Source organism: Galeopterus variegatus, unplaced genomic scaffold (assembly GCF_000696425.1).
Source record: "Galeopterus variegatus unplaced genomic scaffold, G_variegatus-3.0.2 Scaffold257, whole genome shotgun sequence".
NCBI classification, from domain to species: domain Eukaryota; kingdom Metazoa; phylum Chordata; class Mammalia; order Dermoptera; family Cynocephalidae; genus Galeopterus; species Galeopterus variegatus.
The window spans coordinates 761,569-774,163 of NW_007726368.1; the positions used below are offsets into that span (position 1 = coordinate 761,569).

The window sequence follows — 12,595 nt, forward strand, 5'->3', positions numbered from 1 at the left end:
AAGTCATATCGTCTCAGTGCTGGGGGTCGGGGAGGATTTTCACCATTGAGTCCAATATCCCCACACCTGTCACCTCAGGAAGCTAGAGCGGGACCTGGAATGTATTTTTAGATCTTGACTTAGGGTGTGTACAAGGAGGCTCACTGTGGAGCTGGGAGTGGGAGGTGACTAGTGGTTCTGTCACCAGTGGGGTGGGTGAGGGAAAAAGCGGTGGTTGCATTCTCTGAAATACCAGGCAGCCACAGATGCACATATGGTAACATGGCTGGGCTTCCAAAACGGTGGAGTCAGAAAAGCAGATTTGTTAGGTAACCCCATTTGTGCAATGATTACGCACATGAAGCAACACTGTATATAAGGAGACCCACATGTTTAAAAACATACGTTGAACATGAGATGGGAGTGGACATTATGGAAGACGACGACAAAAAAGAGAGGGCTGTGCATTGACTGAGGATGACGACATGCCAAGCACCAGGGAGCATGGCTAACTAGATTTTTTGCATCCAGCCTTCAAGAAAAATAAGAAAAACACGATCGGGAGCAATAGAAAAGAAAGTGCTCCAGGTGAATCAGAGGCTCAGCTAGGCTTGGCCTCTGGTGGCCTATCCTTACTTAACAGAGGCAATGGAGGCCCAGTGAGGGGCAATGTCCTTCTAGAAAGTGCCACCGTCCCCTCCATCCTCCTGCCACCGCCTTTCCCTCCAGACTTTTTTCTTTGACCTTCCCACAGCTTTTATTTTCTAATTCTCTAATGACTATCACGAAGCACTCAGCAGCAAGGCTGGCACTTGTTTGAAGACATGGGCAGGAAAAGGCCACGTTGCACAATTCTGTAGCATGCACAGTTGTCTTCTCCCCTGGATTTCTTGCCTTGGCTTTCAATATGCTAAGTACACAGGTTTACCTTCATCTCTGTTCAGCACCCATTGACTGAGTACTTACTATGGACAAGGTATTGTGCCTAGTCCTTTACATAAATCATCTCTTTAACTGGCACTGGAAACTCAGTGAAACCTGTACCCATTTTCTAGATGACTAAAGCTTAGAAAGGTTGTGTTCTCTTTTCACATGACAGTTAAAATTACCATTCTATGGGTATATCACCCCAACTGGGACTACCATGAATCATGAAATCAAAAGGATATTTCTTTTATCAGATTGTGAGAGAATTAAAAAAATGTCCAGACTTCCGTGTCCTCTACTGTTGTTTATTGCACTTCCGTGTCTATGGATAGGCAGCTGCATGACTGGTTTCGACCTGAGTTATCTGTTCATAAATTATTTCCCTATTTTGCAGACTACTGTCTGAATATCTAACTGATGAGCACCTGCATACTAACCCAGTAAAAAAAACCACACATCTAAGTGGCTTAAGTAAAAATATCCCATTTACATACACATACAACACAAACACATTCTCCCTGGCTAACTTTTACCTCTACAACTTTTATGCAATAGTCACATTCTTCTAGAAAAGAGAAATAATTGCTAGTTGACCACTATATATATATATATATATATACACACATATATTTACGTTCAAGAAATACCCAACTCAAGAAAAAGGCTGGAGAATCTTCAGCTTGCAGGTAAGCATTCATTTCAAAAATGCTGCACTCACAAGATAGCTTCAAACTCAGGATTCATTTTGTTCTTTCTTCTGACTAGTAGAACTTATTCTACTGAGCCAATGTCATAGCAGTGAAAACTGAATTTGACGACTGATGTACCACACAATGGAAGCAAGTGTAAAATAAATGCTTAGAAACATTGGATTTTTGCTTTTGAGTGTCCATAATGAAAATATTTGAGTTCCCTGTAGACCAGTAGGATTTGTGGTTCCCAAAATGCCAAAATAGGGGTGTTGAAATTCCTGATGATTTGCCAAGCAATTACCCTAGGAATAACTCAGACCACAACTTTCTAAAGGTAAAACTCCCCTGGTATGCTTCATGTAAAAGGTGCCATGATTGGGACCACCCACCTTCAAAAACATGGGAATGTGTTGGAAATCTCATTGTTTTCTTTTTATAGCTATTTCTTATAGTGGTCAACTCCTTCCCTTGGAGTTACAGGGAACTTGCCACTCACAAAAGTTCCCCTGTGAGATCTCACTCGAGACCCTTCTCTCTGAGCTTGGGTAAACATTACTCTACCTAGAAGTCCAGAAATTGTTTTCAGATTTTCCTAAGTGCTTTCTCGGATTTGCTTCTGAAGAACATGAGCCTGCCAATTCAGACCATTCACTTAATTGCTGGCAGAGTTTTCCAAATCCAGATTATGATAAATCCATTAGGATAGAGATGTTATTTCTTCTCCCCTCCCCTCCAAGTCTGTACCGTCTCTAGTGACATAACTGTATTAGCCAAGAAAAGAGCAAGATACCTTACTTACATCACGGCATTGGAATCTCTGCTGACCACACTAAAAGCAAAGATGACAATCATTCAAACTGCTTTGTCACTGGAGCACACACAAGCCCCCATGACCCAGCACCTTTCAAGTTCTGATAGTTTTCAAAAAGCTATTAAACTGCACACATGATATAGCAGTCCTTAAAATAAAACTGGAGGCATTTTGTAGCTAAACAATTTTATTGGCTTTTTGTGAAATAAAAAACACAAACCACAATGGTTAAAGGCCATAATCAGCATCAACCAAATGAACCAGCCACTTGGTTACAGTAGCTGATAACACTAGTGGATATTATTGCTTATATCCCAAGTTCATTTATATGTCCATTACATTTTGGCAAGATTACAATCAAATGGGAGCTTTGGTTGTATAAATTCAACTCCGACTACTCATTGAAAACTCAACCTCTACCATTTTATGATGGGATACATGCCAATTCTTCCTGAGTCTTGACATTTATCCTCTCATTCTATCTCCTTCCTCCTTCCATTAATGATTTACAACCCTACAGAAAAAAAATTAAGGTAGACGTATTTATAACCATCCCTACTCTATTGCCCCTTCATTCGTCACGAGAGGGTGATGCATTTCGGGGACTCTCCAAGTTCTTGTATCTCATGTCTTTACACTGCCAGTAATAAACGCCCATCTGTAATCTAGAGATGCTTTCGAATGCATAAAAGGCTGTCAGTATTGGGGTTTGAACTCACCTGTCTTTCCCATCTTCTGAAAAGCTAGAAAAAAATAAAAACAAAACCAACAGCCCTTAGCATCCCAACAGAATGAGTCCCAATCCCTGCCACACGACATCTCATGGCAGGTATGGAGCTGTGGCCTTAAGATGCTGTGTGTGTGTGTGTGTGTGTGTGTGTGTGTGTGTGTGTGTGTGCACGCACTGTAACATTTTCATTACAGACAAGCAATGACTGACTGCCTCTCAACAGCTCCCCTGCTCTACACTTTCTACTTTAACACTGAAAACTCAGAATGACGAAAGTCAGAACTAACTCACAATAGCACCATTTCCTGCACTTTTGGAATTTAGATTCCTTTCTGTGTTGGAGAATGCAGGGACCCAGCCTCCAGCTTTGTGCTTTCACAGGCCCTGCTGAATTTCAGCAGGCGTGGGTGGTCTGCCGTAGCCTACTTCTGCAGCGACATGAATTTTCCCTGGGAAGAGTTAAAAATACGTGTCTTACAAAGTGAAGTTGGCCACAGGTGAGAGACCTGAGGAAGCCTGTTTCTGGTGGTGAGATGTTACAAGCCTGCAGATGGCGGGACAGAGTCTGGGGACCTTTTTCCTTGCCATCTCAGTTCAAGTCAATGGAGAATCTGCATGCAGAAGCATGGCAAGATCAAGGAATACTGAGCAATCCAAACACCAATGCTCTAATGGTATCTTATATATTCAGGTCCACCAGTGAGTTTGCCCTGGATAATGCTGGGATTTAATAAGCCCTTCTAATGATTATAAAGATTATCCTCTTGAGTCTAGACATTTGAAACAACAGAATATTTGATATCACTATATTTTACATGGCACATATAATTACTAGCACTTACACGGCAAATATTGTAAATACACATTCTTCGAGTTGCCTTGGTAATTATACCGATGTTATTCAGCAGAACAAAGATTAAACACTCTCCAAGTTGCACTTTGGGAGATTTCAGTCCAATCCCTTACTTCACAACAAAAGGATAACCCTGTAATTACATAATAAAGCCCAGTGGTCAGGTGGGTGAAGAGAATCACAGGGCGACTTCAGGGTCAGTTTATGGCCTGTAAAATAAAGTAATACATAGTATTTTTCATTTCAACAAAATACAAGAGACCATATAAAAATATTTTCCAATTTGGAATCTGAAACATGAAAGCTGGATTTTTTTTTCTTTGTATAAAAAGAAACAAAATAACGGACTAAAGTTTATTAAGCCTCCTAACAAAAACTACACTATCAGTGGAAGGAAGGCAGCGAGACTGGCTTCCCTTTGTGTCGGGCTCGCTGCCGGTGAGCTTGTGCTTCGATCCTAGCAAAGAGAAATGCACAGAAGTGGAGGAAGGTCAGTGCCTGGAACCTGAACTACACCGTATCTCTAAGAAGAGGACTAATTTTACAGTAGTGCTGTGAAAAGTGGTGTATCAGATTACTGATTTCTTTTTCTCTCCCTCCTCAGGCGACCGCGGGAGATGAATTCCAGAAGCACCACTTCCGTCGTGAGTGATGTTTATTTAGTGCCATGTCTTCCTTCTCTCGCTCCCTTTTCACACGCTGGTAGTGGTCTTCCTCCTTCAGGTACCACACGGGGGGCCAGCGGTGCCGCTCAAAGTATTCCTGGTTGTCTGGTGAAGGGAAAATGCTGATGGTAAGACCTGCTGTTCATTAACTATTCCTGTGTGCTTGTGCTTGCCATATATCCTCTCAACAGCCTGATGCAGCAGGGACTCTGATTAGGAACATGTGCAGGCTAACTTTGCAACACTAAAGTTTTGAGAGGTAGAATCTCTTCCCTAAAGTCGTGTAGCTGGGCACTGAGAACCTGGACCCAGGGCTGCTTGATCGCAGAGTGTAAGCTAGCTCCTAAGGGCACCTCCCTTGGAAAGGGGAAGCCAGCACTTGCAGCATGCTCTGCAGCAGGGCACCCTGAGCCCTAGCCCACCCACATCCCTCAAGCATGAAGCTCTCCAACAAGAATTCCCAGCCTGCATTCCATGTCATGTCACATGAATATCTGACCGCCATGAGGTGACCCTGCTCCTTCCCAGGGAAACGGAAGGGAAGCGCTTTGGTCAGAGGTGAGGAGAGCTGCATGGACGGGGAACAGCACAGTCTCACCTGCAGACTTGGATTTGATTTCCTTGCGGAACTTGGAACACACGCTGTTGTAGTTGGTGCAGATGTGGTGCAGACACCAGGCGGCCAGCTGGTGGGCATTGTGAAACTGCAGAAAAGTGACCAAAAGGGGGTCAGACTCGAGTTTCTTTTTTTTTCCTTTTTGTCTTTTTTTACTGACCGGCAACGGGATCGCAACCCTCGGTGTTGCGTCCGCACCGCACTCAGCCAGTGAGCGGGAACCGGTCTCCACATGGGATCCGAACCCTCGGCGGGAGCGCCACCACAGACTCTCTAGTGTGCCACCGGGCCGGCCCCAGACTCGAGTTTCTAAAGTGGGGCCACAAAGAAACTGGAAGCCATTGTAAGGGTGAAAAGAAATAAAGGGCCCATATAACCAATTCAGTTCACCTCTTGTTTTGACCTAAGTGCTTTGACTTTGGCCACGGCTCAGATACCCACCAAGTATAATGGGGGGGCACACCCATTTCTTACCCTCCCATCATAGGTGCACCAAAAGTAATCACTGTACCAGATCAGGAGTTTAAAATATGCCTTGCCCTCTGCCCCACTTGGCCCTAAGTGATAAGCAACCGCAGCCTCTGGAAGACACCAGCCAGGAGCAGAAAGCTGCAATGTCATCTCTGTTTAAGGAAGCCTTGGCAATGGAATAATATTCCATGTCGCATGTCAGAGCTCAGCTTGCTGGGGCCAAAGATCTGAAAGAGGAGACTGCGGAATGTGTGATTGTCCTTACACCTGTCCTTTGGTTATGTAAGAAGAGCAGGTGCTTGGTATGGGCAGGGGAGGGGGGATCCAAATGCCACCCTTCTTTCTGAGCAGGTGCTCAGAAAAGGGAGGTCACAGCTGAGGTAGTTGTAACAGGAAAAGAAATGATGCTCAAAAATCGACAGTCAACTCCCCATCCCCTCCCCAGACCTGGCAGGACTGCCCCCACCCCTTACTCTTTCTGTCCCTGTCCTTAGACATCTGTTCTGTTGTCTGTTGCTACTGGTGTTTCTTTGGTCAGGTGAAAGCCTGGAACCTTCAGCATGGTTCCCCTGTGGCCTGTATCCACTGCAAAGGCCAACAGAAAAGCCAAAATCCTCAGAAACCCACTCAAGAGACTCTCTGCAAATCACAACCCCTCACATCAGAGACAGTTTTAGCTGTGCTTCCAACTTCTCTTGACGTTAGGTTTCTCTCTGAACTTAAGATTGGAGCAGTGGTGTGCCGGGTTGGCTTGTACCACCAAAGAGAGCCAGTGTGTGCATTTCTTCCCTACTCTGACATCAGTGACTTCATGTTGTTATAATCGGCCACAGTGGGAGTACTTACACCATGGAAACTGGAAAATGCAACAGATCAGGGTCCCACTGCCCCCAAGCTGACTGTGAAATCACCAGCACAACACTGGGTTAGGGTCTGATGAACGAGCTTAGACGTGGGACAGCCCATGTTAAACTCTTGCTACCGCAGCTTGTCAGGGCTTGGCAGTAATTGTATTATTTCCTTGCAGGGTGTGTGTGTAGGGGGGAGAGGGGTGGGTGAGAGAGGGGGGAACACAGAGCAAACAAACAGACACAACTGCAAATCATTACCTCAAGTGAACTGGCCCTGCATGAAATTCTGGGTCATTTCAGTTTTCTCTAGGAGGAACACTCATAGAGAGAGCTCAAGTCATAAACTGTCCCCCAGGCCTGTTTCAAAAGACGCCAGATTCCAAGTGTGGACCGCCAGTTTTGATGGGGACTTGCAGATTCTACTGCAGTAGAGTCTGTTCTCAGTTTTTTACTGTACCCGCTATTAGACTGTTTTCCTCACTGGATTTTCATAATTTGTATTTGTGTCCGTTTCTTTCTCTCCCTTGCCTCCGACTGCCCCGAGAGCAGAGAATCTAATCTCCTGCTTGTATGTACACGTCCTCTGCCTAGGGTGGTGCCCGTACTTGGGGAGAAAATAACACACATCTGTTACACGTGAAGTGGGAATGAACAGGCTGCTGGGAAGGCCAGTCCACCTCCCTCCTTTCTGAGCCTGCGCCATCTCCTCTGGCCACAGTTGGCATGGTCTGGGCAACACCTGCTGTCTGCCACCTCCTCTCCCTTGATTAGGAAATACTGATTTAAACGGCCTGGCCTAGGACTTAGTAAGCCATGGCCCTAATTGACACAGGGAACAAAGAGAGCCAAACCCAACAGGCTGAAGAAAAGACTGAGGAGTTTCCTCTCAGTTCTCTCCGAGTGGTAACTCCTCATGAATCAGTCTGTGCCAGGGCTGGACATTCTACGTGTGTGCCTTGCGTCGTGAGAGGGCTTCTGCTCTCCAGGGCTCGCTCCTGAACGCCCTCTACTACGTGATTCTCACAATAATGTGTAAGGCTGGTAGGGTGTGAATTACCATCCCCATTTCTTTGAATGAAGAAACTGAGGCAGAGTTCGGCTTTGTGCCTTGAGGAGGTTCGTCAGTTATAAAACTGAAACCGAATCTTGGTCCTTCTCTGGGAGAAGACTGCAAGAGTGTATTGGGATTATGGAATTACCATATCAATATGAAAAAATACTAATTTTAGAAAACTCCAGGGGAGCTGCAGTGAGATATTTGTTAACAGGGGCCATTATAGGCTTCATGGAATTCTAGAAACTGTCTACTCTTGGCCAAATACGTGTCCAAGAATTCAAAGGAGAGAGACCTGCCCCACCCCTCATCATGTCCCAAGTGGTTCTTCCATGTGCGAAGTCGGTGCCTTAGGGGACAGTGGGACTGGTGTGGGCATGGGGTCCTTGGTTTTTCAAACGATGCCCAGCAAGCTGAATGGTGCATGAAATGTAAAACTCTCAGATCTCAGTGTACACGGGGGGCCTCTGTGACTCAGTGGTGACATCTTTATTTAGACAGATGCAACAGTGGAATGTTTCATCAGCATTAAATGAACTGGTTGAACACACTGAAAAGGTGAAAAGCAAACTGTTACAAACCTGGGCCAATTCCAGATAGGACAGCACTTCCCCATCGATGCCCACACCACTCACAGCGGCCTTGGTCAGCTCCTGCACAGCGTGCTGCTCTGAGGAAAGAGAGGGGCAGGAGGACGTGAAACCATGCCCTGCACGCCAGACATCTTGCCTGGCAGGGTGCTCTGGGACTACGTAAGAAAGGAGGAAATATAGGACACAGCTCTGGACAGCCATCTGAACTGGACACAGGGTCCATTCTGATGTGTGCCTTTCAGTACGCAGAGTTCTGGTCTCCAGCCATCGTACTGACATCTCTGGGGACTCTTGCTCGGGCTTCTGAGATAGCCAGACATACTAGCACTGTCCTGTCCAGGATGGTAACCACTGGCCACAGGAGACTATTTTAACTTAAATTAATTAAAATTAAATGAAATTAAAAGTTCAGTTCCTCAGTCACACTAGCCACATGAAGTACTCAACAGCCACATATGGCCACTGTATTGGACAATGATTTGTCCAAATGTATAAAAGGTTTTCCTCATTGCAGTAAGTTCTACTGGACAGTGTAGCTCTAGACAGTCTAGCACCTCCCTAGAATCCTCTAGACACATTCCTGTTTGACAGTTTCCCCACTCATATCGGTCCAATTCTCAATAACCCCTGACAGTGGAGAGACTGCATGACAGAGGAATAAGTCTGTGGGGGACATTAAAAAGGCGAATGCACATGTCTGTCTCAATAGCTACGAATGGATGACATATTGTGCAACCTCTTTGATTACAAAGTCTGGGGAGACCTTCAGCCAAAAGTAACAAAAACCCAGTTGGGAGAGGCGTTTCTGCTTGGGAGCTGTGTGCAAGGCTTCTAAATTGAATTTAAATTGTGGTTCTGGTACTGAGCTAACCATCTCTTTCCTCTGTCTGGGCTGTCACCTGCTTCTGGGATTGACATATGTGGGTATGCCTTGGCCCAGCATTTCTAGCTCTTTGATGCCTATGTCCTCTCTAGGGTTGCGTATGTTCTCCTAATGCAGGAGAGTGTCCAAATCAAGCCTACCCTCTGCTCCGGCTCTGCATACTTGTTAGTTGGTATGTCTATGTCTGGACAATAAGGCATCTGGAATTGAATGGTATCTCTGGCACCACCTTCCTCAGTCAGATTGACAGACACAGAACTATTTGGAACTAAATTTCCTGGAGAAGTCATCCAGGCTCTTTAAGTTTAGATAACTGCAACATTTCTTAATATCCATTTAACACTGGCTCATAAAGCATTTTCACGCCAGAAACTCACTTTTAAACACCAAGTTCTAAATACTGTATACTAGACAGTATCCACCAGATACTATAAATGATTAAAGGAACCATCTTATGTACATTTAATAATCATAACATCAATAACAACATTTAATAAAACTAAACGTATGCGGAAGTCTGGATGTCACACAAGAAGCTTTCTTTGGGTCAGTTAAAAAAAGAAAAACTTTTATGGATAAATAAATCCTATGTTTTCATTGCCAGACTTAATATTTAAGCAAAAATGGCCTTTCTCTGAGACTGATCACATACCCTGTTTGACAGATTAGGCTCCAAATTACTTTTGCCCATTTCAAAAAGATTGAATTTATCCTCAAGGGACAAATACTTGTAAAACCTGTGGATAGTTTAGTTAAATGGATTGGAACTCATATTTCTGGAGGCCAAAAAAAAAGGGCTTGCCCACTGAAGCTGCCTAGAGTTAGTATTTAAAAAGTAGTACATTCATTTGGATCTGTAACTTCAGGTATATTGGGTTAAAAACAGTTTTAAAAAAAAATCTGATAGTGATGTATCAACTCTTTCTATCCAATGGGGGAAGAAATCGGGGGAAGAGAATACGTTGATCTCTGGCAAGTTGTGTGTAGCAGCAACCTGGAGCATGAAAAATCTTTTTTCCAAACACAATGCCAAAAAGTTGAGGGCAGATAGGACTGGTTGGTTTGTTCATATGTTCATCTTCATTCACTGGATTATTCAACACATATTTATTGAGAACTTAATATGCTCAGACACTTTTTTACATGCAGGGGACTGGCCCACGAACAAGACAGGCACCGTCTCTGCTTTCCTGGTCAACAGGAATCAACTAAATATAGTGATAAACACCCAGATTGTGAATTGACACCTCTGGTGAATAAAGCTGAAGGTTTAAATTCAAGAAAAAGATATTTAAATGCACATTTCCTATGTAGACCTGCTTCAGCTTACCAAGAAATGATACATAAGATTTTCTGAAGTTAAGCCAAGTCTCCCTTCTTCTCTGTCTCCCAAAATGAACCTGACAATGTCAGAACATTTTCTAAAATAGCTTTAAGAAAACCACTTATATAATGCTTACTATGTGCCAGACACTGTTCTAAGGACTTTATATATTTTAACTCATTTAATCTTCATAACAACTCTATGGTAGAATATCTCCATTTTAAAGAGAGAGAATGCTTAGACACACAGCTACAGTCAAATAAAGGGCAAAGTCACCCAGCCAGTAAATGGCAGAGCCAGGAATTGAACCTGGCAGTCTGGCTCTGTGGTCTTTGTTCTTAACCTCTGCATCTACTGCCTTTTTCTTAAAGACAGTATCTGTGTACACATTAGGGGGATAATGCAGACAGAATAGTTTAATTTCAAATTCCATAGCCCACAAATGATTCAGCTAGCATAGAGCATGTGCGTCAAGGGTAGAGGTCATACCTTACCAATCTTTACATTTGCCTCACCTAACGGGACCTGCTGCAAAGTAGGTGCTAAGAAATATTTGTGGAATAGAATTGGGCTGTCTGATACATTTGATCAATTCATATCACCCTGCATGAGACAGTCCTATTTTGGGTGATAAAAAAATATTTTTATTCCCTGGAAATATTATTTTTGTTTAAATGTGATTTTGATAAATATAACAGTCAGACACTGCATGGCCTTGAGTCATCAGCCTTACCTGCAAGTGCAACCAAGTGTGGCAGGCAAAATCTGTTTGCCAAGGCAATTAATTCCAGTGGGTCCAGGTCCAAGTTAGGTGACAACTGCTTGTTATAGAGATAATCCAATACCGCTTGCATTGACATCTTGTTTATGTTCGGGAGACATACCTGAAATATTATATGAAAAGCTAAATTCTGCTGAAGAAAGCAGGGAGTGAGCACATTTTCAGGCTGTGCTGCTTATAGATATCCCAACTGTGTGACTTGATATTGGCGAGTCTCGGACACCTGCTTTGAGATTGTGCATAGAAGTCATTCAGTATTTATGGCTTTAAACGTAACAGTTTTGATCTGTAGATGACAAACGAGTGGAGTTGCCTGACAAAGCCTGATTTGGAATTTTTAAATGGCTATTTGGACTTATAAATCAGACAAATGGGCTGTAAATGTATGATGACATTAGGGGCCCTATTTGCCAAGCACCGTATAATACTCTATTGTGGAAAAAGAAATCTCCTAGCAACGTGACAAGTGTTGGAGGGAGGGGAGTGGAGCTGCAGACACACTGTTGTGGACATGTGGCAGAGCCCAGCTCTCTAAGATGTCAAAATAGAGGATGAGCAACCACCCTCGCTGCCACAGTGACTGGCTTGATTTCGACATTCTGTCAGTATATGCTAGCACGATATATACGCTTTATTGTGTTTTTCCTACAACCACATGGATTCGGAACCACTGAAATGTTATCAGGTACTGGTAGAAGCAGAGAATCCAAAGGAGTCCTTGCCTGGGACACGTGGGGGAGTAGTTGGTTGGGTATGGTGAACTGTCCCCTGTAGGACTCGCCCTCTCCTTCCTGAGTACCTGTAGTTGTTGTGTGTACACATGCATGCTAGAGTTTACTGGAGAGTCAGGGCCTGCCTGGGAGGCAGAGTTCCAGACAAATGGGCATGGATCAATGGGGATGTATGCTGTATAGCAGCTACTCTTTATTTTCAGTCTTTAACCCATGAGACAGGCCCCAGAGTAGTACAGAATGGCTAGATTGTGTTTACTATGGTAATATTGATGATTATAATAACTAACCTTAATTGAAGACCTTCTATTCACCAGGCATTGTGCTAAGCTTTCCACAGCACTATCTAGTTTGATCCTTATATCTGCCCTAGGAGGAAGAGACTATTATTTTTGCCATTTTAGAGACAAGGAAATTGAGGTTCAGGGAGTTAAGTCTTGTGTCCAAGGTCACAGAGATAGTTAGTAGAGATTGGGATTTAAACCCAGGTAGTATAATTCTAAAGTCTATGTTCAGAATTGCTGTGCACTACTGGAAACCCTTAATGGCAAGGAAGCAAAGGTTTGGGTTACAGAACAATAAGGCACCATATTTCAGTAACGGGTTTTTTTTTTTGTCTTTTGTCTTTTGTCTT

At 43.7% G+C, this 12,595-nt stretch overlaps 1 protein-coding gene across 3 annotated transcripts in view; it reads right to left on the minus strand.

Annotated features, from left to right (window-relative positions):
• Positions 1 to 2,578: 2,578 nt before the first annotated feature.
• Positions 2,579 to 12,595, minus strand: part of RHOBTB1 (Rho-related BTB domain containing 1) — a 105,632-nt gene continuing 95,615 nt past the window's right edge. For all 3 annotated transcript variants that reach the window (XM_008566628.1, XM_008566629.1, XM_008566630.1), the window contains 4 exons: positions 11,183 to 11,333; positions 8,231 to 8,319; positions 5,256 to 5,361; positions 2,579 to 4,762 (listed from right to left, as the gene is read on the minus strand). In XM_008566628.1, the coding sequence (XP_008564850.1) occupies positions 4,593 to 4,762; positions 5,256 to 5,361; positions 8,231 to 8,319; positions 11,183 to 11,333 (516 nt within the window). In that variant the 3' untranslated portion in view covers positions 2,579 to 4,592. The remainder of the gene's footprint in view (positions 4,763 to 5,255; positions 5,362 to 8,230; positions 8,320 to 11,182; positions 11,334 to 12,595) is intronic.